General features: G+C 44.7%; 1 protein-coding gene across 7 annotated transcripts in view; it reads right to left on the bottom strand.

The window, feature by feature from the left end:
• PTPRG (protein tyrosine phosphatase receptor type G) overlaps window positions 1-25,488 on the bottom strand; it is a 681,996-nt gene that overhangs the window by 135,365 nt on the left and 521,143 nt on the right. For all 7 annotated transcript variants that reach the window (XM_026501151.4, XM_026501155.4, XM_026501152.4 and 4 more), the window contains exon 7: window positions 4,415-4,572. In XM_026501151.4, the coding sequence (XP_026356936.2) occupies window positions 4,415-4,572 (158 nt within the window). The remainder of the gene's footprint in view (window positions 1-4,414; window positions 4,573-25,488) is intronic.

Raw genomic sequence — 25,488 nt, 5'->3', positions numbered from 1 at the left:
TACAAGGACATGTCCCTCCTGCAGCATAGACAGTTTTGCATGAGGACAATTATAGAAAGGCCTTCTACAGAAAGAAACGAATTTAACCATAATTACCACCAAAGAGCTGTTGGGATTAATAATGACACCGTAACCCCACCATTTAAAAAATCCTCTCTATTCACATGCACTGTGCATTATGAGGTGTTGGAATAGGAGCCTTCTGAATTATGGGATTCATTAGTTGTTTTGGCCTTGAGATAAACGTGACGGCTGCAACAGCCAGGAGCCAAATATAGCTGTTCCACCAGAAATGTGGTGAGCTCCCTATGTCGAAATGATAATAACTTGGATATACTGGGTTAAATCAAATATAATATTAAAATGAGCTTCACCTGTTTCTCTTTACATTTCTTAATATGGCTACTAGAAAATTATGTATGTGGCTTATGTTTTATTTCTACCAGACAGAGCTACCCTAGAGCCTTGGTGATCATTTAATAATAGCAACAAAAAAAATCCACCTAATATGTCCTGCACATGCCCTGAGGTGCCAGGCACTCGTCTAGGCATGCCACACACATTCTATCATTTAATCTTTATAATGACTCCATGAAATGGGTGTATTCTTAACATCTCCATTTTACAGATGAAAACTGAGGCACAGCGTAAGCAGTAGGGTCGCTCAATCATTTGGCTGAAAAACGGAGCCAAGAATGAAACCCAGGCAGTTTGGCTCTGAATAGAACATGGTCTTAATTCAAAAGAGTTTCTCTGCTCTTTATGATAGAGATAACATTGGTTTAAGAAAAAAAAAAAGTATTGCAAATAAACCTTTCCTAACCACTCCAGCTTATTGTTAGGAAAAAAAATTAAATATCCCAAAGCAAACAAACTAGACATCTTCATATTTATTTATTGCTTTTTTGATAGAGCCTCCAAGAAGCACTTAAACAAAATTCACACTAGGAAAAATTATAGGCAGTATCATATTTTAAACTACAGGAGGCAAACAGTCCTGGAAAGGGAAGGCTGGGATAGTTTCCAATGGCCAACGGACCATCATTTGAGAGCCACTGTTCTAGAATAAAACGCATCCCTGTATACTGGACTCAAATGATCACGTTCTCTGATTGATCAGGAACACAACACAGGCACCATCTCAGTGCGCTAGTTTTGCTCCTCTGACCTTGGAAACAAGCACTGAGAGTGCCGCCATTTTGTTTGGATGATACAGTCACGACATGATGTTTGTCTACTATTCACAGCAGATGTTTAGTGGAACCCACCACCTAAGCCACGCTGACTGCTGGCCAACCAAGCCAACATGTGACTCCATTAGCAACTGTATTTAGATTAGGATTATCACCGGGCCAGAGTCAGAGCTCACTGGCTACAGGGCTGGTTTGAATGTCCAAGGAGACTCACAAAAGAGGCAAAGTAAGCAGTTGTTCCTATCTGGAAGGCTTCAAAGAAATCCACATCATACAAGCCATCATACAAGTGCTACCCACACATTCTCGTTTTCACTGCTTACAGGCACCCACACGGTATAAGGGGGAAGAGAACAGAGGAAACAGTCTTTGGAGAAAGAGAAGGACGAGGAACTAGGAATGTTTTCTTTCTGACAGCAGCAGACATGGGATTCTGTCTACTTGCTTTTCCGCATTGGCTGTCTGCCTTTCTGAAATGAACATTCTGTGCTAACTTCCGAAAGAATGTTGGCAGGGTCAGGGTGGGAAGGTCTGAAGTGATAATACTTGGATGGCTAATGGTTTCCCTTCTGAGCACTGACACCACTGTGACCTCCACGCAGTGTGCCAGCAAGGATCCCGCTTGGCCACGTGAAAATGAGCTGTTGTTCCTCCCTTGGGAGAGACAGAAAGAGCGAGGGATAGGTGAAGCTGTGTCTGATAAAAGTATTATCTAAGGATGGTTTATAGTAAAGAAACTGGGAAGCCAATATGATTAATTGATTTCTTCACTATTTCCTTGAAACAAAACTACCTACAGACAAGTCATATACTGCAAGTCACAGAGAAGAAATCTTCCATTACTACGTCTCTCCGAGTGTTTGAGTGGCAGGGAGTGAAGGGTAAATAGATGTTAACTAAGCATTTTCTAAGACGCCCAATTACCCAATGTCAAAATGCTTCTAATTGACAAACACTTGACAAGACATCCAAGCCTACAACTCTGCCTCTTGTTTGGACCCACAAAATATTTGAAATTCTAATAAAACCCAGTACTACACAATTATTACTCTTCGCCTCTCCCCTTCACAGAGTGTCCTACAAAAAAAAGTGGCCAGACTTGTATTTCTTAGCCTCATTATCTCAAGCCTTTATATCTTTGAAGACAAAAGCATCTATATTAATGGACAAAAAGCATCTCTTTTCAAAGTCCCCTGCCCCAACCCTGGGGATATAAATATTTGGACTGCAATTTTACTTTATTCTAATGAAACAATGCTGGCTTCACCCTTAGGAAGAAAACTCGTTTCCTATTTCATTATCTTCTTAAAGCTGGCAGATCCTGTTCGGCAACCAAATTGCTAGTACTTCTTTTGTCATCAGAGAAGAATTAAAGGAAAAAAAATTTCTCGAAGTAGAATGTTTGCCAACAGCAGTGAGGCCAGGTCTGTCTGGCCTAACTTAGTGGGACAACGTGTCTCAAAACAACCTGCTCCATTTACCCTCAGAGCGGCAACAATGGATGACTTAGGAAGCTACCTGGTCCCTCTGCTGACTTATTTAAGGATGGACACGTGACCCAAGGCCAGCCAAGCTGTTGGCTGACCAACATCTATTCAGATCTATCTTCTTGAATATTTGAAATAGGACCCTCACTATCGTCAGTTGGTAGCTGGCTCTTGAAAGGTCACCTGGTACCAGGGCAACCATATTCGGCCAGGTAACCAAAACGAAACAAACTGGGAGAAGGCACGAGAATTTTGCAAAAATACAGAACCACAGAACGATGGCAGAAACTCCAAGATTTAAGAGCCTGCATGGCCCCTGAGAGAGAGGGTGGGTGCTTTGCTTCCCAGTTACAGTTCGGGTTACGACGGCTCCATCTCAGGATGCTTCGCCCACTGTTTCCTTAAAATACTCCCTTACCTGAGCTACCTTGATGTGACTTTCTGTTTCTTAACTCCAGAACAGACCTGACCAGGACACCATCCAACCCTACTCCCCCCACTCCCTGTTCTGAACTCTCTGCCTTTCTTAGGAAAATCTTTGAACTATCCCCATCACAGCCAGATCCATAATCTTGCTGCCTGTGTCTTCAGTTATATACCGATGCTATCACAGAACTCTAGAACTTCCCCTGGCCCACGACAACATCCCTTTTCCTACCTGTCACACTCTGGGAAGCCATTTCCATGAGGAGCTCTGATAAGAACCTTCCATTTTTAGACAGTCCTGCTTAATGACTCAAATCCCCTTTCTTACAGTCCTACCCACTGTTGCTGACTGCGCTTTCTGAAACTAGGGAGAAGAAAGACACTCTTCTACTTCAGCACATGCTGCATTACGATGACTAATATATCGCCTCTTGAAATTTTCTCCTTCCATCTATTATCCCCCATGAGGTGATTTCGAGGCTCCCCACCCCTTCCTACTCCCACTCACTCAGTGGCTCCTCTTCCTCTGACAGAGGCCCCAACCCCATCTCCATTTCACCAAGTTCTAAATCCACCCTCCTAGGAAACCAGCCCAGGCCACACTCAGAGAGAAGCAGTTTGGTGTAATGGTGAGCAACATGGGTTTTGGAATCAGACAACCTGGGCTTGGTTTCTGGCCTCAACAGTCATCAGCCATGAATTGTTGGGGATCACTAAACTGGCCATATGTAAAGTGCTTAGCACACAGAAAGAGCTCAATGGTATTTACTCTTTCATTTCGTCGTGTACACAAATGTCTCCCTTTTCTGGACTTCGGGTAGGTTTAATGGTTCAGAGCGTGATCTTTGGGAACCAGACACTATGGCTTAGTAACCGGTTGTGTGAACCTGGGCAAGTTAGTTCACTTCTGTATCTCTTCTCTGTAAAAGGAGGTACAAAGAGGACTGCTGTTCGTGAGGATTAAATGGGTGAACACATATGAAGAGCTCAGCAGAGTTTCTGGCACAAGCTGTCATCATCACAGAGGACAGCTCTTCTCTCCTCAAGATCGAATACCTATGTAACACCTGGTCTCATACCTGCAATTCTCCTCAGCCAGTTAATTTGTGACTGAGAAAACATGCGACAATTCTTGGGTTCAAAAACGTGTTTGTTGGAAAGACAGAAGGAATTGATGGGGAACAAAGGATCAAAAAACAAAACAAAACAAAACAAAACATCTTTACGGGTGTGTCGCGGCCATGTTAAATGGTTAAGTCAACGCAAAACGAGTGAACACTGAGGGCCCACGTGGGGCTGAATAGCTACCTGATGGTAAGAGATGGGGACAGGCCTCCGGAAGACGATCCACTCCACAATTTCGCTACACGGTGGGGTGGTCAGAGAGCCCGTGTACCGGTAATAGCTCCCCAGCGATGCAGGCAGGAGGTCCCGGAGGACGAAAGGATCCAGAAAGGTCTCCTTCTCTGTGTGGAGGAAGAAGGAAAAGAAAGGCACAATGATGCTAAGTCATATTATGCTGCAGACACACACGCAAACCCCCAGCATGCTGGTGCCGCATCACAAGCCTTCTGTTTGTTTACGTCCTGAGAAGCACTGGCATTTGGTGGTGGGAGGGCCACGGCAAACAAAGCAGTGCTTCCCGGGGGGTGTTCGGGGGCACCACGGTGCCTTGTATCTTATGAAAAACGGGTTCCATGAAGAGCGCCCCTGGGCAACCTGCGGTCCCTCCTTCTCCTCCACTCCCCCAGGGAACAGACAAAACACGAGCATAGTCAAGTCTCTGAGAAGTCCTGCAGAAAAGAAATGGACTTGATTTTATGTAACCCACCCCTTCCCAATCTTGCTCTGCCAATCGAACCCTTCCCCATCTGATACTTAGGAACTAACAGTCAGTGGCATAAACGCTGGGAGACCCACGAGAGACTTGGCGTGAAAAGAAAACTGTCAGCCAACGGTAAAGTTCAATTCTGAAGTTGGTTACATCTGATTAAGGTTTCACCCAGCACCTCTCCTTATCAAAGTGAAACCTAACCAACATACAGCCCAGAGCTTATAAAATGGGGCCCTGAAAATAGGCTGCTTTTTTTTACAAAAGCAGAGGGGTCTTTCCTTAAGTAGAAAGAATGATATTTCAACCAAGACCTAAAAATGATACCTGACAAAAACTCTATGAGGAAAACAAGGTGTGGAAGGGGTTAGTGCCTGCCCAAGGTCACATAGCTCCTAAGTGTCAAAGCTGGGATTCAAACCCAGGCATCCTGACACCAGAGCTTGCACAGCCCTGACTCAACCAATGAAAAAGATGAAGTTAACTTCAGTCAATATTGAAGGGTGGGGGCAGAAGAGGAGAAGAGCATGTGGAGCTGTGGGAACAGCATGTGTGAAGGTCCTGAGGCAGGAAGAAACAGTGCAACAGAGTTTAGGGGCACTGTATTATAGTTCTCCCAATCAGGCTCAGTACATCATCCAGCTTCTTTCCCAAAACAGAGAAGGCTCTCCTCTCTCTCTGGGTCTCCAAAGGTCTAGCCCTGAATTTAAGTCTGGGATCCCTTCCTTATCCCTTTTCAGGATGTAATAAAGCTATTGTAGTCCTGTTCATGGTTTGCCTTGGCTCCCTGATGGCCTCCACCAAGGCCCAAGGACATCCTTGGGGGGACCTCAGGGCTCCAGGTCACTTCCTTGACACATCTGTGCCTACAGGAGTAGTCCTTCCAGGCTCCCACCCCCTCCTTCCTCTTCTTCCATGCAGAACAACCAGTACAGGTCTTTGGGTAAATGTGTATCGACGGACTCGAGAGATCTTTGGAACTGGGGGATATGCAAAAACACCAACAGAAATCAACTCTTTTTAAAATAATTAAAATGGCAATTTTTTGGGGGGAGAGATTAACTGAATAAAACTTAACATTTATTTAGCTTTATTACTATATGCCACACTATTTTAAGGGTTTACATGTTACAAACATTTAAGCAGTACTTATTGTATGTGCCCGGCCTTGTTCTTAGAGGTTTATAAAGATTAATTTATTTAATTCTTAAAATAGCCCCATGAAGTCATCCTATTATTATCACCAATTTACAGAGCTCGAATGCACAACCAGGTAGTTGAGAGTAGAATCCAGGCTTTCACTATTTAACCACCACTATATGCTTTTTCAAGTTAACAGCACTTTGGAGCGTGTACTTTTAATACTCCCATTTTGCAGATGTGGAAATCAAGGCACAGAGAATTTAAATGACCAAGCCAAAGATCGCTAGGGACTGGGGAAAGAGAAGTAGTTATTCATGGGGCTCAGAAACCTTGGCCGATTCTCATACGGGTTTTCAATTCTATATTTTTAAGGAAAGATTAAATATTAACTAATAAATGCCAAAGTCTTCAAATTATAAGGTTCTATAACCAAAATGACAAAAGCAGGTTCTGTTTGGACAAAAGGCTGGAAATCACCGAATTGCCCCTCCGCCCACTGGCAAGTGTGGGTTTTAATTTGAACCTGGTTACCAGTAACCTAATGATGGGGTAAATCTCTGCTGGCGTGCTTGGCTGCGACTGGGTTGGCTGGGAGCAGGAAAAATGTTGGCCTTTGCTCGCTGCTTTTGTGTTTCCTGAGCTACGTAAACAGCCAACACAAGGCCCCAAGCAACAGAGGGAGCAGAGGGCCTGGCATCACAAACCACAAAATCACCATCTTCATTTTTCCCTCACGTTGTAGGTGAACTTGGCGTCGCACCCCAGCATGCGAACCTGCCTTAGGATCGAGGGCTCCAGGCTGAATGACGGGGAACTCCAGAGAGTTTTCCCCTGGGAGCCTGATCCAACATCAGGGCTGCAGGGAAGCACGCTGTAGGCAGAGAGGTCGTGACAAGACCGCGCCCGCAAGCCCGCAGTGGCAAAGCCCGCATCTAGAGCAGCCACTGGAGGAAGAGGCCTCGGCTTTTAGGAACATAAAAAGATAAAGCGGAAACACCTGCCCCACCAATCTGAGGTGACTGGATCTCACCAGGGCACTTGGTTTCGGCACTCCTGTAAGTTCTTGTACGGGCTTATGAATTCGGCAGGGACTACTGAGAATTGCAGCAGTGACCACTGCTACAAAGGCAGAAGGGCTTTTTTTTTTTGGTCCTTGACCAACCCAAGGGCTTCAGACGTAGGTTCTGGCTTTAAGCGATTAGCAGGTCCAATCAGACAGGTGGCAGGGCGGGTAGACATGGGGTGGACAGAGAAGGAAGCTTTGCTGCTTGTTGGTCCCGCCACAGTCACTGCCATTGGGTTGGAATTCTGAGACCTGGAAGGGGCTTAGACCACCCTAGTTCAGTGGCTTTGGGAGCCAAGCAACCCTTTATTCAAACAAAATCTTACAAAGGAGGCAGCCAACTGAAACAGCTCAAACACAGCCACCGCAGCTGAAGGCGAGCTGGGAACCTAGGGACACCGGAAACCACCAATTTAGTCCAATTCTTTAATTTTACTGCTGGGAAAATGGAAGACTAGAGAGGAGGCCAAAAACTTGAGAACACAGAAACTCAGATGGGGTCCTTTCTTCAAGAATCCACTTAAGATCTGGAAGAGTAAGCCTGGGGCAGGGAGGACCACCTAGGGGCAGGAGCTGATAACTGAAATCCACCCATCGCCTTCATCAGCACCTCATTTCTCCATCCCTACAGAAGTTGGGGAAGAGAGCAGATTCTCGGACCCCAGGGTTCAAATCTCAACTCCTCCACCTGTAAGCTCTGTGATCTTAGTTACCGAAGCTTCCCAGGCTGTTGAGAGCTTGAAACAGAGTAAGAGCATCTCATAAATGATAGATACTATTCTTATTCTAATTCTTATTGTACTATTATCACTATTATTACTTTTCTAAACTACCAAGGCCTAGCCACCTACACCTTGCATAGCTATACACTTCCTCTAAGGCTTCAACGTATGTTGTTTTTTTTTTAAAGCTGGATTACTAGTGCCTTCAAAGTGCATCACGTCTGCCATATTCTCCATCAACCTGAGCAACATAGGTTAGAATTTTCCTTGCCAAAGTTCTAGTAAGAGCTTAGGAACCAACTGATATTTAACAGCTGTGCGACTTTAGAGAAAGGTCTCAAGCTCTCTGAGCTACTTCCCTTATCTGTAAAATGGGAATTCTGAGAGTATTTACCCCTCAGGAAGGCTGTGAAAATTAAGCAAGCTCATAAATGTAAGGGGCTTAGCAGAGTGCCTTGGGAGCCCTGATTTATCAAGGCAAGCACTTGGCTGAGAGCAGACCAGCTCATTTTGTGTTTTAAGCCAGGGATTGGCAAATGTTTTCTGTAAAGTGCCAGATAGTAAATATTTTATGTTTCGCAGGCCAAGAGGCAAAATCAAAGATGTTATAGGAGTACTTATATTAACAAACACATTTCCACAACCTTATTAACGATATTCAAAATGCTAATAACAACGGAGGACAATTTAAAATATATACATCTACTAGGAGAAGAATAGAATTCTTTTGGGGGGGGGGATAACATTTCATTTAATTAGAGTCTGAATGTAAAAACCTTTCTTAGGTCAAGGGTCATACACCAGGAGTCAGTGAAATGGATTTAGCCATCAGGCCACATTTTCCCCTACCCTTTTTTTTTTTCTTTTTTTTAAAAGATTATTTATTTTAGAAAGAAACCATGAGCGGGGGGCAGGGGGGGGAGGGGGTAGAGGCAGAGAGAGAATCTTGAAGCAGACCCTGGTGAGCTGGGCTCCATCCCAGGACCCTGAGATCATGACCTGAGCTGAAATCATGAGTGGGCCACTTAACCAAATGAGCCACCCAGGCACCCCTTCCCTGCCGTTTTTTAAAGCAACTGTTTGGGGGCGCCTGAGTGGTACAGTCGTTAAGTGTCTGCCTTTGGCTCAGGGTGTGATCCCAGCGTTCTGGGATCAAACCCCACATTACGCTCCTCTGCTGGGAGCCTGCTTCTTCCTCTCCTACTCCCCCTGCTTGTGTTTCCTCTCTCGCTGGCTGTCTCTCTGTGAAGTAAATAAAACCTTAAAAAAAAAAGCAACTGTTTGGGGGCGCCAGTGTTAGAAAGTTACCATGAGGGACATGTGGGTGGCTCAGTCAGTTAAATGTCTGCCTTCAGCTCAGGTCATGATCCTGGGATCCTGGGGTCAAGCCCTCTGACACTCCCCCCTGCTTTTACACTCGTTCGCTCGCTCTTTCTCAAATAAATAAATAATCTTAAAAAAAAAAAAAAAAAGAAAGTCACCATGATAGCCAGAGCTACAACTGGGGTGTGTGTTGGGGGGGTAACTTTACATGTTATGGGGCCTCTACCACTGATGAACATTTCTTTTGTGAACACACATTACAGAATTAACTCTTGAGTTTTCTTTTCTTTCTTTCTTTTTTTTTTTTTAAAGATTTTATTTATTTATTTGAGAGAGAGAGAGAGAGAGAGAGGCAGCGAGACAGGGAACACAAGCAGGGGGAGTGGGAGAGGGAGAAGCAGGCTTCCTGCTGAGCAGGGAGCCTGATGCGGGGCTTGATCCCAGGACGCTGGGATCATGACCTGAGCCGAAGGCAGACGCTTAACAACTGAGCCACCCAGGCGCCCCTCCTCTTTGAGTTTTCTAGTTCAAAACGAACATCAATTTTTACTCATCTTTCTGAAAATCCCTTTTCCTGCTCATTCCCACAGGCCGTGTTCCACTGACGAAGGGGGTGATCGCAATGCTTAGTTGTAAATTAGAAATAATTTTAGAGACAGTAGCCCTCGACTTCTGGCACTGGCCACAAAGCCCACATAAGCCACGGGGCGCTCAACGGGCTGGACCCAAGACGGGGACTTCCTGAGTACAGCCACTGGAAAGAAGGAAGAAGGCACTTTCTTGGTGAGAACGTCAACTCCTGCTGAGAAAATCTTCATAAATGCAGGCATTATAAAGCGGAGGGTAGTGCTAGAAACAGGCCCCTGGGATTTGAATCCTAACAGGTGTACTTAAAGGTCTCACCTAAGACAAGTTGTTGAATCTCTCCTGTAACTGTATCCTCATCTGCAAAATGGGATTATGATAGCATCGAGCTCCTAAGCAAGTTAGATGAATAAATGAGTAGTAAGTGCGTTAACGTGAGTTAAGGGCTCGGGAGAGTGTCTGGCACAGGATAAGCACATATAAGTGCTTGTTCAACGGCTCTTGTTCAAAAAGGGCAGTTTGACTCTGAACCCGTCCTGATCGGGGCACGCTGCCTCCAACTTTTATCCAAATTAGTAATTTGAATTCAAAACATTCCTATCCCAGCCACTTACCTAGTTGAGAAAAATATTGGAAACACTCTATTTATACCACCATTCATTCCATTAAACCATAATAAGCAGGTTCTGTGCATTACTAGATAAAAGAATTGAAAGGGAATGAATCTCATATTCCACTTTCAAGGATCCCAGTGCTGTATGCAGACAATATTATATTTTAATAATTAATTGTTCATCAAAGAAAAAGATGAAGAACAGGGATGCTAAATTCAAAGTTATTCAAATTGCAAAAATGAATAATGTATGACTTTTATATTAAATACACACTGTATTAAGTAGTCTACATTTCACCCAACTCTGTCTTTCATTTTTAAGCATTTTGCACGACAATATGAATAATCAGTTAGGGGAGGTTTATTTAGAAAAAGAAATACCTTATTTGAATGCAAACGGAGTATATCCGAAGATGATTAAATTTTTCTTATCAATTAGGAAATTTTGTATGAGGGCTTTAAAGTCATGGTCAACCATTAAACCCAGCACAGCCCAGTTATCCTTTCAGTTTCCTTTCAACATTAAATTATATCTGGCTCGATTCTGTTCAATTCCTTATTTCTGATAGCAGTGCCAGGAGGCAATCTTTAATTAAAGAAAATTTGAAAGATTCAAACATGCATAATTGGATTAAAAATGTGATCATTAAAACATTAGATGATAATCATCTGATTGATTGCATTTTTCAGTGTGTTAATAACCTAATATTTTCAATGCTTTGGTTGTATAGGAAGAAAGAAAGCCCTTTGTAAGATACGATGAACAATCAAAATATAGATGAGACCTATGCAGTAACCAAGAATCATGGAATTATACTGAAAACAAACACAATTGCACATACCCCAATGAACAAAGTATTACACTGGAAAGTGTATGGGGCAGAATGTGGCGGTCCCCAGGGAAAGAACATCTGTGCCCCACCCCCACCCCCAAAAGCAGTCAACCAATTTTAGGGAAGTGGGTAAGATAAACAAATAAAAGAAAGCCCAAGCTTCTGTTTAGTTCCTTCGGGATTTCCCAAAACTTTTTATAAGGAAAAGCTATTACATTTTCCTTAACCACTTAAAAGCACTGGGGTACGACTGGTTTTCTGCTTTGTCTTGGAGGGTAGGGAGAGAGTAACATTGGACAAAACTGGGTCACAGGTCACTCTAAATGGGGGAAGAAGATTCCTAGCAGCACTGCTCAAAGCTAATGTTCATGCACATCACCTGGGGAGCTTGTTAAAATGTAGATTCTGATCAGTAAGTCTGGGGTGGGGCTGAGAGTCTGCATTTTTAATAATGCTGGGCATATTAGAGTAGCCAGTTTCTGTAAGGACTGTATAAATGGGCCCCACACTGTTTGCAGCCTCATCCACTGCTACTTTCTTACTCTTAGGTACAGCCACACTGGTCTCTTTGCTGTCCCATGATCACATTACCCCAGGGCCTTTGCACTGGCTCTTCGCTCTGCCTGAAACATTTCTTCACTGCTCTGTTCATGGCTGGTTTTAGACCAAATGCCTTTCAGCTGCTAACAAATTAGACATATTTGAATGACACATTTCTCAATGAGGTCTCTCCTGACTACATTCTGAAAACAGCAATTTTAAGAGCAGGCTCATTGAGAAGGAAGCATCTGATTAAAAACCCAAAGGCAGAAAAGTGAGCCGTGCGGCAACCTTGAGAGAACATTTCAGCAGAGCGAAAAGCTAGTGCAAAGGGATTCTGCCTGGTGTGTGGCTGGAGTGAAGTGAGCAAGAGGGAAGATAGAAATAAAAGTTCAAGAGCCCCAACTCTGATGGGCTCTAAGAGGAAAAAAAAATCAGCTACTGGTTAAAGTACAATCTGGAATTCAGCTAAAAATTGTGAAGATGTCAAAACACTAGAACAAAGAGTCAGCAGCTTGGGGTTAAGTCTGGATCGGCCATGAATGGGCCGTATGATCTGGGAGGAGCTTTGGGTGTGATGAGCTCATGACTAAAGGGTCTCCTGACCACAGGAACAGAAAATGGAGGTCATGATGGAAAGAGAGAGCCTGAGGGCCGGAATCCAGGGAATTTGGGAGCGTGGCTTCTGGAAGCCATCACAGAGGTCAGAAAGCATTAGATTATAATTAAGATGGTGACAGAAGCCTCCCAGAAGGAGCCAAGGAATTAATTTTATGATCTAAATACAAGCAATGAGGGGCACCTGGGTGGCTCAGTCAGTTTAGCATCTGACTCTTGATTTCAGCTCAGGTCATGATCTCAGGGCTGTGAGGTCAAGCCCCGTAAGATTCTCTCACCCTCTCCCTCTACGCATTACCCCTGCCCCCTTGCTTGTGTTCTCTCTCTCTCTAAAAATACATACATACATACAAGCAATGATACCGGCTCTATGTAACTGGATGTTGGCTGTCAGGAAGGAATGGGAAAGATGGACCAGTGGAATTGGGCCTGGCCCATTTTCAAGGTGTAGCTATTTACAAGGCTTCATGATAGATGATTTTAAGGAACAAGCCTACAGTTCCAATGAGGGGATCCTGGGAAAAGTCCCCCAAGAATCACAAAGCACACCAGGGTTCCAAAGAGTTACAGAAGACATTGGTTCCATTTCATTTCACAAACGAGGAAAATGAGGTCCAAAGTGGAAACGGGACCGATCAGGAGTGAATCTGGGCCTCAGATGCCCAGCCAGCACTGCGCTCTTTCTAGCACCCCACTCTGGGTCCCAGGGCTCCAAGTCCCTCACTTGCCCTGATGTAAACACCAGGAGGTGAAAACTCACGGAAGACTATGAACTCTTCTAGCTTTTGCAAACATTAATCCTGACACTGCGCAGCTCAAATCCCCCAGCAGCTTCTCACTTCACTTGGAATAAAATCCAAACTCCTCACCGCGGCCACGGGGCCCTACAAGATCTGTCTACCTCTGCAGCCCTTCACTCTGCTCTCACCCTTGCTGACCACCCACCTGTGTCCTCACCTTGCTCTTCCCTCGGCTTAGAGGGCGGCTCCCCATCGCCACTCCGTAGGGGCGATTCCTTTTCACCCTGCGGGGACTCAGATCAAATGTCCTCTCCTGAGAGCCCACCCCGAACACCCCATCCTGTATGTTCCTGCCGTCATTAACTCTATCACACCTAGTTCATTTCCTTCCCAACGTGTGTCTACTCATTACTGTCTGTGTCCCTCAAGAGCCTGACTGTTGTACAAGGGCAGAGACCCTGCCTTTCTCATTCACTCCATACACCCAGCAACTAAACCACTGCCTGGACCATAGTAGGTTCCTAATAGTTATATGAACAGAGAATGAAGGAACAAACAAGCATGGTAGTTGGGGTATTCTAAATAACCCAAAAATCCTGGATATTGTATTTCTTTCATATCTAAGTCACTAGTGATTGTAAGATGCATCATTATTTCAAATACCATTACTAAGCGCAACACGTTGCTAATTAGACAATGACATGATATCAAATGTAAGGTGCATCCTGACTTTAGAGTTGTTAAAATATGAAGAAATGAAAAAAACCGCAACTGTGTGTGATGAGGGATATTAACTAGACTTGGTGTGGTGATCACTTCACAATATATACATCTATCATACCATTATGTTATATACCTGAACTAATGTAATGTCATATCATAAACATATGACAAAAAATTGATGAAGAAATGAGAGTCATAGAATTGAGGACATTAAGATACTGACATGATGTGTTCAACAAGATTCACATTAAAGGACCCCATCATCCTTACGAGTCTACGAGAAGCTGGGTCACGGCCTATTTCATGGGACCACAGGGAAGAGTGCTCATAGGGCCAGGTAGCAGCACTGACTCCTACCTGTTCACACTGATCAGGTTCTCTAGCCTCAGTTTACCCTTCAATGACCTGAACCCCGAGACTGCATTCCATAGTACAGGACGTTCTGCAGTCCACCTCTTTTTTACCAGCGCACATTCATGGCGTGTGAACGCAGGGTTGAGCGCTGCTGCAGGTTTTCTCGAACGAGGCCTCCCAACTTCGTGAAGTGGGTATCAACATCCTGATGAGGGCCGATAGCTTGCTCACGGTCACGGCTGTACAGACCTCAGTCTCCTCACAGGCTGTGTAACTGGTGGGTAGCGGTCCCCTTTCTTTAGCAGGCAGGAGGCTCCTTTAGAGCAAGACCGCAGCATCTGCCTATACCCCAGGACACAACACAGTGCCTTAAAGAGTAGGTCCTTCATACGTGGCTGAAAAAAATGGGTCAAAATAAGTCACTAAGTAACTCGACGTCAGAAGTGGCCCAGGGGCCAAATCTAGCCTCATAGCTGTTTTTGTAAATGAAGTTTTATTGGAACACAGCCACGGCTATTTGTATACAAATCGTCTATGCCTGCTTCCAGGTTACAACTGCACAACTGAGTGGCCACAGCACGGCATGTACGGCCAGCAATGCCTAAAATATTTGCCATCGATCCCTTTACAGAGAAAGCTTGCTGACCTGTTCCTATATGAGAAGTAGGACGTTTAGAAGGGATGGCAACAGCAACCCCATTCGAGAATTAATGGGGCAAACTACATGGGGCTGTAGAGGTGTGGACTTTATTTTTGCTTCTGAAACATTCCCCCCCAGTGGGCAGAGAATTAAATTCTTACCCTTCGGCTTTTTTGACAGGCACAGTCCAGAGAAAATCCTAGAGGCCCGTATTATGACATGAACACCTAGTGTTATTCCAGGTTCTGAGCAAGGGTAGCTTGACTAGGAGACAGCCTACCTGACTAAATGGATTCTTGTACTCAAGCACCCAGAGAGGCGCTCCAAGGTCGTGGAACAGCCATTCCACCCTGGTTCAAGGACATCTAGGCTCCTTGAGTTTACTGGTCTTTTTAGTTGGTCAAATACGGCATTTTGATTTAAGGTTGACATTTGAATGAAACATACGTTGTCATTAATATTTCCAAAGAAATATAAAGTGTTGACAAAAAATTGTCAACAATTAAGGAAACGAACATGACACTTACATTATACAGATTCATATAGGGACAAAAACCCAGTGTTGTCACCAAAGAGTTCCACTGCTGTCTCTCTCCTTATAGGGTGGCCATAACTGTGACAGGGTATGTACAGTCTTTTAGCTCCCTACTGATGCTCAATCAATGCCCTAATTCACAGAGGAGAAACTGAGGCTCACAAGAATGAGATGGTTTTGACAATAATCAGGAAGCTAGTCAATGCTGGACACAGAAACTGGCCCAGCAGAGCTGGTAAGAGAATGGATTTCAGAATCTAATACAACTGGGTTCAAATTATTGTTCCACTCCGTGAGCTGGGACAAATTAGCCAATCTCTCTGAATCTCGGTTTACCCCTCTGTAACACAGGATTAAGAATTTCTACATCACTGTGCTACTGGCTAGGATTAATTAAGATTATATATACAGAATATCAGGGCGAGACTAGGTCCACAGCCAAGCATTAACAGATGAAAGGCCACTGCTTCTTCGTTTCCCACACTTTCTGATTCCTTGCCCCTGACCCTTTCCCCTGATCTCAAAGGGACTGGTTACTCCAACTCACTTGGTGACCACTGTCTTCCTCGTTTCATTTTATTTTGTGTGACTCAACTAACTCAAGCAACACACATTCTATTTCAACACCCAGGTAGTGATGGCGGCAATACTCAGGGGTCCACCATCACTTCCTGTCACCACATGGCCTCTCCCAGATGCACGTCAACAAAGAAAAACAGGAATGGGGATGGTGGTGGTGAAGGTGGGAGTGAGAGCAGCTGACGCTGAGTGTTGACCGCGTGCTAGGCTCAAGGAGGTATGAGAAGTCACTGCCTCCTGGGGACAAACCAATAAGTTTGGCATTGTTATTACCTCAGTAGACAGTAGAGAAAACAGTCACAAAAAGCTGAAGTGATTTGCGCAGGCTATACGACTAGGCCCGAGCAGAACTGGTATTCACCCCAGAGCCTTCACCCTTGGCCATGACACCACAGCGCCTCTCCCACACCAAGGTGACATGGGTAGAGCAAGGTGACAAAATCATACAAAGTAGCCCCAGGTACTTCAGCGAGCACCTTGCAGTAGATGACAGGAGACAGTTTCATCTCTCTCTTTGCTCTCCACATCCCATGGAAACAACCAGGAAAAGGGCATTTCCTCGGGCTCCCGTGATCCTGTTCAAATGATCAAACACTGACAAAGAAGGCTGGCCAAATGACGACTGCCTCAAATTCAAATCCGACCTGAAGGGAATCACTTTTGAAGTCTTTTTCTGTCTTACCATTATTGTTCACAACACTAGGGGTGATAAAATAGGAGCCTCCCAGCATCCCATTTCCTGGCTTTGGCTAAGAAAAGAAATGCAAATGGCCCACATCTATGGCGGTGGTTCTGACACACTGAGGTCCAGGAAACTGTGGAAATGGCTTAAGTGTGCCTGTTTCTCGAAGATTGGAGATCAAAAGTGTTCAGATAAGCATCTGCCCTTCCTGGATCCATAACAGATGTGAGCCAATTAGCCAAGACCAGAGTACTGCATATTTATAGCACACTTCAGGAAAGTCCACGTAATTAAATGCCGGAGACATAAACTTCAAACGGGAAATTTTGTCGCGTGTTAAGATGTTCAAAACTATCAGTGGGGCTGCTCAACAATATAGCATCGAGCTTCCCATTCAAAAGGGAGAAAATAATTTGATTTCTTTCTTTGAGGTAAACATTAAAACACAGCCCTCCTTAATTCAGTTGAAACACATTCGGATTGGCTGGTGATTTGGGCAAGATCAAAAGTGAAGCCCATCTCTGTAAATCTATCAAATGGAAGGTAGGTAATGGCCCGAGTAGGTATTTACATTGTCCCGACATGAACACACCACTGGGAGGGGGCAACTCTCCTACCAGAGCTGCTGTAACTGCTCCCGCTTAGGCATGGCGGGGTTGACAATTTTCCGTAAAGGGCCAGAGGGTAAGCATTTAGGCTTTGCAGGCCAGACAGTGTCTCTGTTACAGCTACTCAACTCTACTATCATGGTGATGTCATAGACAATATGTCAAAAAATGAGTGTGGCTGTGTTTCAATAAAACTTTATTTACAAAAGTGGGCAGCAGGCCAGATTTGGCTCACAGATCGTACTTGCCGGCCGCCGATGTAGAGGACAGTGGACACATGCCAGGCGCCCTTCCTTTTCGGTTCTTCCCCTATTCTAATATGTTTAGCATTAATACCTACAGGACAGGTACTTCCCTTATCCCCATTTTACAAGGTGGAATGCCAGGATTCAAAACCAAGACAGCTGGAATTCTGAAGCACTGTTCCAGATCCTTCCAGAATCCAATGTTCCCAAGGGTCACATACCATTTCTTTAAAAATATTCCATAACACAGACTTTTCAAAAAACTCATTTCAAAGTTCTAATTGCTTATTCATATGAACACAAGAGATTACTTTGCAGGTGAAGAATATATTAGCCTTTTTAATCTTCAGCAACAAGAATGGGAAGGCCAAAAAAATAAAAAAATAAAAAAAGGGGGGGGATTCTCACGATATTAAAATTTCCCTAAAGTCAGGGAAAAGCTTGTTCACCATTTTACCCTCAACGCCTTGACCAGCACTTATCAGGCCTTCTACGGATGGGACAATGGTTAGACCCTATGATTAAAAAGGCTTCAAGTTCACATATACAAAACAGGCAAGAACCCCCAAAACATATCAATGCATCTCTGCCCCATCTTCTTGCTGCTGGATTGTCACGACACAGACTATTTCTGCCTAATAGTTTAATTTTCCCCCAAAGTCCCTTGTTCTGGGATTTGCCCTTTTCTTCCAAAGTTTAAGCAATATACTTTTCAGGAACTTGAACCACTTAGCCTCAGAGAAAGAGAGTTTATGTCCAGACCTCAGACCCCTGGGATAATCACAATGGCGCTAGAGTGGCTATGACAGACTATGGTCCTGTTAAGTACTTCTTCACTTGCCGCTTTCACAGTCTACGTGATGAACCTGAGTCGAGGCTGAGAGAGGCAGGTGGTGTGACCCTGGCAAAGAGCAGAGCAGGAGATGGTCTGGGAGTCATGAGAGCCAGTCTCAAGTCATGAAGACCTTGGTTCAAGCCACCCAGCCAATGCTGGCTTTGCTTGCCCTTCTATATAACGGGGGGCATGAGAGCTGTGTCTCAGAGGCTTTCTGGGGGACTCAGTCGTGCCTGCTGGGCTAATGAGACCCTTGCCTGCTGCAGAGACAGCGTGCACTGGCACAGCAGCAGTGGGGAGCCTTTGTGTTTAGACCTGAGACCCGATTACCCACCCCCTTTGTTTCTGATTTCCTGTTTCTCAATTCCAAAAGGAGTTATTGGCTCTCAAAGTCATCTCTCAGTGATAGAATCCCAAGGCAGCCGCAGTTCTTTTTTTGGCCTGCAATCAATTTGTAGAGAAACAAACAGCCTGTCAGGGGTACTTATGGTGAAGTTTTTTTTTTTAAAAAAGTGCTGTCGCTCCCCCTCTTTGCTTGTTGTAAGACCCCTTGGTACTTGATGTGTCCCAGAGGAAAGCACTGTCAGGATCTCTTACTTTCTAAAGCTAACGACTCTCCTTGATTGTGAAATTTAACACACATGCAGCAAGGTGCACAAGACATAAATAGATAGCATAAATATACTGGTGACAGATCATCCTAAAATGGACCCCGGAGTGACCAGAACAGAAGCCCTTGCCACCCTCCCTGGGCGGGTGCCTCATCACATTCCCAGCCTGACTCAAGAAGTGACCACCAACCTCTTTTTAAAAGTAATCATGACTTTGCTTTTCCTCAAGTGTTACCCCCTGCACCTGCACCCCTAAACAATATAGGCTGTTTCCTCATTCCATGCATTCCATGCATTCTTCAGACTCTCACTTCACCTTGTGGTTCTCAGGTGCGCTCAGGTTGTAGACAGGCACAAGATTCCACCCCTTTCCATCAGGGTGAAATCGTCTCTTGGAGGACTGCATGGTGTTTCTCCAGCTTGCTGAGGACAGGCATGTGAGGCATGTCTAGGTTTGGGCAGCCGGGAAAAACAATGCCACTCACATCTTGTACATGTCTCACGGTGCACTTTCATCTGCGTTCTCTAGGGGACATACACGGGAGCTGGTGTATTGAATCAACTTGGCTGGATACCACCAAACTGTTTCCAGAAAAGTATGAGAGTTCCTGGCATTCTGAGCCTTGCCGACACCGGACTCTGTCAGGATTTTTAATATTTGACTATGTGATGCCTGCTCCCGATTACGTGTGAGCTTTGGGAATGTATTATCTTTGAGAAGTCAATGTGTAATACACGTGGGCTATTCTTTCATTTACATACAGTCGAAAGCACAAATCTAAGGGGACAGTGTGGTGAATTTTTATATTATACCTACGTCATCATCCTCCTGATCAAGACATATAATACTTTAATCATCCAAGGAAATTCCCTCATACTTCATCTCATTTACTAGACCCCTCCATCTCAGTATACTGGCTTTTATCACCAAAGAATTAGTTTTGTCTGTTCTTGAACTTTACAGAAATGGAATCATGCAGTAGGTGCTCTTCTGCTTTCACGGAAATCAAGGAGCTCATTATTTCTCATTGCCACATAATATTCCACTGTCTGGTCATTCTAAATTTGCATATCTAGGCTCCCACTAGTGGACATTTGGGCCGTTTCCACTTTGGGGCTAATATAAGCAAAGCTCCCATGGACAAGTGTTTCTGTGGACGTTCCTCTTGGATACACACCCGCATGTGGACTTGCCAGCTCAGAGGGTAAGGCACACGTGCGACTTTGGCAGAAATGGCCACATGGCATTCAGAGAGGCTGCACCCTCTGCACCCCCACAGCAGCTGTCCCAAAGTGCCAAGGGTGCCATGACCCGGGCTGTTTTCTTTTTAAATAGTGCATGTGCTGAGTGATGCATCAGTAGTTGTGTAAGACAAAGCCTGTCCACGGTTTTAGAAGAAATGCAGATTGCTCCAGGTCCGGAGTCTTTCAGGTGATTCTTGATTATAGCAACCTCAATCCTCGCAAGTGGACTATGGAAAAGACACATCAGCTCCTACCACCGCACAGAAATGTTCGGTCAGGTAGTCACTTAAGTTCGCAAATTTCCTTTATTTCGTCCCTTTCTGCCAAATGTGTGGATTCAACTCTGGCTTTGTCCATAGATTTGGTGAGTTGATGAATATCCCAGGGCAGGGGAGAAAATGGGTGTAAAACACCCCAGAAATGAACCCAGTGAATAAACCAGTCAGTTGGGGAAGCTATTCTGCAAAGAAAGTTTTGATCCTGTCACAGCCCCAACTTCCATCACTGAAAAACTTGCAAGAACCTCGTTTTGTGACTTTCTTTAATTGAGGGGTGTTCCCAGGTGATAATTTATTTGTACTTTCACTGACAAGAACCTGGGGAGGGAGGACAGGGGGATGAGCCCGTCTGGCTCTGGTCTGGCTCTGGACGGTGTCTGAGGCAATTTCTAACTGTCCCCCTCACATTTCCTCTGGAGGAGGAAGGTACCGTCCTGCTCACTAAGGTGATACATTCAGTGGAAGATGATGGTGAGTGGGGTGATGGGAAAACATAGAGAGTCAAAACCCAACAACCAAGCAATTGCTACTAGAAAGTTTCCTTGCAAAAATAAAACTTGGTCTCTCTTAGGTGACTGACAAGAGGGAATGATGAGGGTTTTGAAGCATTTTCGCAGTATTGCAGAATATATACAAAACAGCCCGCTAGATTTTCTTTGGGTGATATTATAAAAAGAAGAATGGAAAATCAGGTAATCCGAAAATGCAAAAGGAAAAAAAATACTTTTTAACTGACATAGGATATAATGTACACTTCTGAGCATTGGTCAATTGGGTAAAACTAGTTGTAAGGGACGGTTGTGTTTCTATACCAATTCACATACAAGTTGGTTTGGGTTTTTTTTCCCCCCTTAAATGGGTTTAAAAAAACACACACACAGAACTAGACTAGGTTTTTCAGAACCAATATTTCTATCAGGTGTGGCTTCTCTTAAATGCCGGTTCCTGAATATAAAAAGGACTGTAAATGACCGAGTCAATGCTGTGACTTGGATTCAATTTCTCCCTAAATCTTTCCTCCCTGGTGGATATTGGTGGGAGTGTGTAAATAAAACAGCTGATCAGATACATGTTAGTGCTTCCATCTATTGCTCAATGGAGAGACGAGACCAGAATCAACGGCAATCACATCTCTCCATTCTATTTATATTTTTTCATGGCTCTCAAGTTTGTAAAAATCACAATTTACATAGGAACGTGAACACATAAGAAACAACACTTCACGTTTGCCAAGAGGTTTCTAGATCTCTCTCGCCAGCCGTAAAGAAGCAATGCTGCCGAGCACAGAGCCTCACAGATGCTACATGCACTTCCACCACCAGCCACACCAGCGACCTCCACCGACCTCCAGCGACAGTGGCGCGGCTTGAAACCTTGGCTGCCCGCTTCTTCGCCTGCACGGTCTCTATGCACCTTGAGGTCTCAGTGGTCACTTTGCCTGAAATGCCTGCTGAAGAGCCCCAAGTCTGAGTTAAGCCTGCTGCTCCCCACTCTTTAACACTATGACAATGCTCAACTGTATGGTCCCCAGAGACTTTATAAATGCAAGGCGGGCAGGTCTACGTCTGCTCTGCAGGCCCTGCCTAGTTTCGTGGTGTGCCTCGGTTAGGCACTTAATAACTGCACGAAAGGACCAAGAACCTAAGGACCTGTGAGCACTTTAAGAGTGAGAGGACCAAGGCAAAACCTCTTTGGAAATGGGATTAGGAAGGAAGATGTGAACCTCCGTGCCAGCCAAGGGAGGTACATGCCCGACTCTTCCTTCCAGGGTCAAACTGCCATGAGGAGCCTCGTTAGCTGCCCACTGATAGCTGCTGTCCCTTCAGGGCTGAGCGGTGCTCTCACGGAGGCCGGTCTTGATGGGACGCTCTAGCCGGTGAGTCCACATGGCAGGGGAACCCAACACAGGACGCCTCTCACAGGCAGTCTTGGCTCTGAGGTGCTTCAATGGCCTGGCCAAGAATTTGAGAGCTGCCTTCAGGCAGTCCTCCTAGATTCCCTCCCTATTCGGAGATATCAGACCTGTACTGTGGTGCCGACACTGTCCCCACCTGGCCCTGCTTCTTCCTCTCCTCTTTAGCCCTCCTCCCACCCCCCGCCAACAAATTCACCTGCACCAAAAATGCTACCTTGCTGTTTGCTTCACGGGGTCCCTGACAACCAAATGCCAAGTACGACTGGCGGAGGTGACCAGACTTCTCACTGTCATTTCAGCTGAAAGAATATATAAGATTCTTCCTATTAAAAAGAAACAACTTTCACTTAATGAGGAATTAATATTCTAAGATATGACTCCCAGAGCTGAAGAAATAAAACCAATTCTGGACTGTTACAGAAATCCATATTGATTTTTCCTTTTTCACACATTTCTATCATCATTTCCAAGCCAGAGATTCTGTGAAGGGCACGATTATTTATGTCCCATCAAATTAACAGATCATTCAAATCCCTCACAGGACCTTCAACTTGAAAATGCTTCTAGTTCCAACAAAGGCTGTTTTAGCCATTTCGAATGTTCACTCTCTGTTGGAAGAACGACAAAAGAGAGGAGCGCTATCACAATGGAAGTCAGCAACAGCCTGAGAACTGGTGGCGGGGAGAAAGTCAGGTTTCCAAGATGTACTCTTACTCCTTTCTCTTCCTAGTCAAAGCAAAACTCAAGTGGCCTTTGGTTCCTCCTCCTCTTCTCCCAGTTTTATATTTTGATGTTTTCACTTATTTGTAGGTTTACCTAACTCACTGACTTGGCTAACATTTACTGAGCATCTGTTATTTGCCACACACGCAGGGGGTCTTGCCCTCAGGAAGCTGACACTTTAGTAGGTAATACATGAGTAAATAAAAATAAAGTTATTTCAGATACTTTTAAGTGTCCAAAGAAAGGAACCTAGGGAGCCATGGGGCTGGGAAGCGGGTGGGGCATTTGATAGGATAATTAAGAAAGAACTTTGTGAGGAGGCACAAATCTGAACTGAACCTGAAATAATAAAGGGAGACACCCTTGTGATGAGCTAAGGCAAGAACTTTCTGGACAGAAGCAGCAGAAACAGCAAATACAAAAGCTGGGAGTGATGGCACTCCAGGCAGTCTGGAGGAAAAGAGAGGTGGCACCTCACCTCACCTCACCTCCCTTCCAGACACCTCCCTGCGTCTCTCAATCACACACAGGGGGCCTGCCACACTTTGGCTGCATAAATAAGTAAACTCTGTTTTGCAGGGAATTATTTCTGGTAGGTGTCCTCTGACTTCTCCATTAGGAAGTAGTGTTGAAACCACATCCCAGGCATCTCTGCCACCCTCCCAGCGCCAGGTAAACATAGAAGGGTGTACACAGAACAGCCTCTGAGAGGGTAATTGTGGATAATGAGCAAGGATAATACGATTATGCCAGCACGGAGCCCATGAAGCAAATGATGACTACACAGCGAGTTTACAGAGATTTGGGGATCTGGGAGCTAACAGAAGCTTCTGCTTCCCTTTAACATATGGAATCTCCTTCATTTACCATTGTGGAAATAAGAACACACAGATCTACTTAAATGCCATAGCTGGTAGAGTGCTTCCTCTCTGACCGAAGAATAGGGACCTGTTTCGAAGATTCTAGACCTCTCTCCATGGTGTGTTTGTCTTAAAACAGGACGAAAAGTCCGGGGGCAAGGAAGATCTATTCATCATTTACTACATTTCAAACCCCCAAACTCAGTCGATCCTATGAATTTCTGGAAGGAGTTTCATCGATAGAGTACCCAAGGGGATCTTCTGGGAGAGGAGCTCAGAATGCACAACACGTTGCCCCATTTCGAGGCTGCCCAGAGGACAAGGTGAACGCCCCTACTGCCCCAAACCACCACCACCGTTACCAACAGCAAAACACAGACGTGCAATGCAGAAGCAGTTTTGGCAAAGGTGCTCTGTTCTCTGCAGGAACCGCCACACAGCCTAATCCCAGCTCCGTGCGAGGGCTTTGCCTGAGACACACAAACTGAAATTGAGAAGAAGCCGTGGGAACTTGCCACCACGAAAACCTCTAGGCGGGTGTCTTTGGCCACACTATTTTCCTGCTCTCACTCGGTTTGTTATTGTTACCTGCTGCACGACTGAATGGTTCTAAGAGCAGGACAATTAATCCCAAATCCTACTTGCTTCAACTGCACACTGACAACTGCTTTTAGTTTTCCTGAGAGAAATGGGGGAAGGTGTCTGTTAAGCTCTGCAGAGTTGGCTAATGTCGAAAGACAATCCTCCCAGAAAGGTGTGAAGATGTTTTATCACAGCTGTGGAGATGAAGGGGAGATTTATTATGGTTACTAATGCTACTTCTGTCAATGTCTTTGGAATTCTAATTAGATTATTAAAACTTTGCAAATCATTACATTACCTCGAAGACTCCACACCTCCCTGCGACAAGGGTACTTTTGAAATTAGAGGATCCTGATGTCATAGGTAATGATGCATCGCCGATAATAAAGTTGCAGGGAAATTCCTCCAATAAAAACCAGTTGGGAAAGACAGAACCCATTTATCTTACTTTCTCTCCCAGTTTTACGTTTGAGGATAAGACGTCTGCTACACAGACCACGGCCTAGCTTTTTCCATGCTAGGAGCTGATGATGCTTGCTCACACGCAGCAAAGTTTAATGCCTTGTCACAGCTACTTAAATTTTTTTCCCTAAATCTGAGAGGCAAATCAAGAAATTTATTAATGCAAAGATACTTGAAAGAAGACTATTTTTAAGAGAGACATGAGACAGTGGCAGGTTCAGCGCATACCAATGGTACATCTTAGGGTGCTTTGATTTATAACATACGCATTCAGAGTGGTACCTGAAGAGAAACAAATTGCTTACTGTGAACCCAGATCCATTTGCAGGTAATAAACGGGCGTGCTCTTTACCCATCAAATGATGGCTCTAATGCCCTTCAACATCACTGGATGAGGAATGGGTGTCACCCTCTGTCCTCTGCAAGATAACCCCATTCCTTTAGGTGGAGACCTTAGCTCTTCACATCCCAGTAAAAAGAAGCGTACATGGCTT

Source organism: Ursus arctos, unplaced genomic scaffold, assembly GCF_023065955.2.
Source record: "Ursus arctos isolate Adak ecotype North America unplaced genomic scaffold, UrsArc2.0 scaffold_14, whole genome shotgun sequence".
NCBI lineage: Eukaryota > Metazoa > Chordata > Mammalia > Carnivora > Ursidae > Ursus > Ursus arctos.
This window is presented reverse-complemented; position numbering and strand designations above follow the sequence as displayed.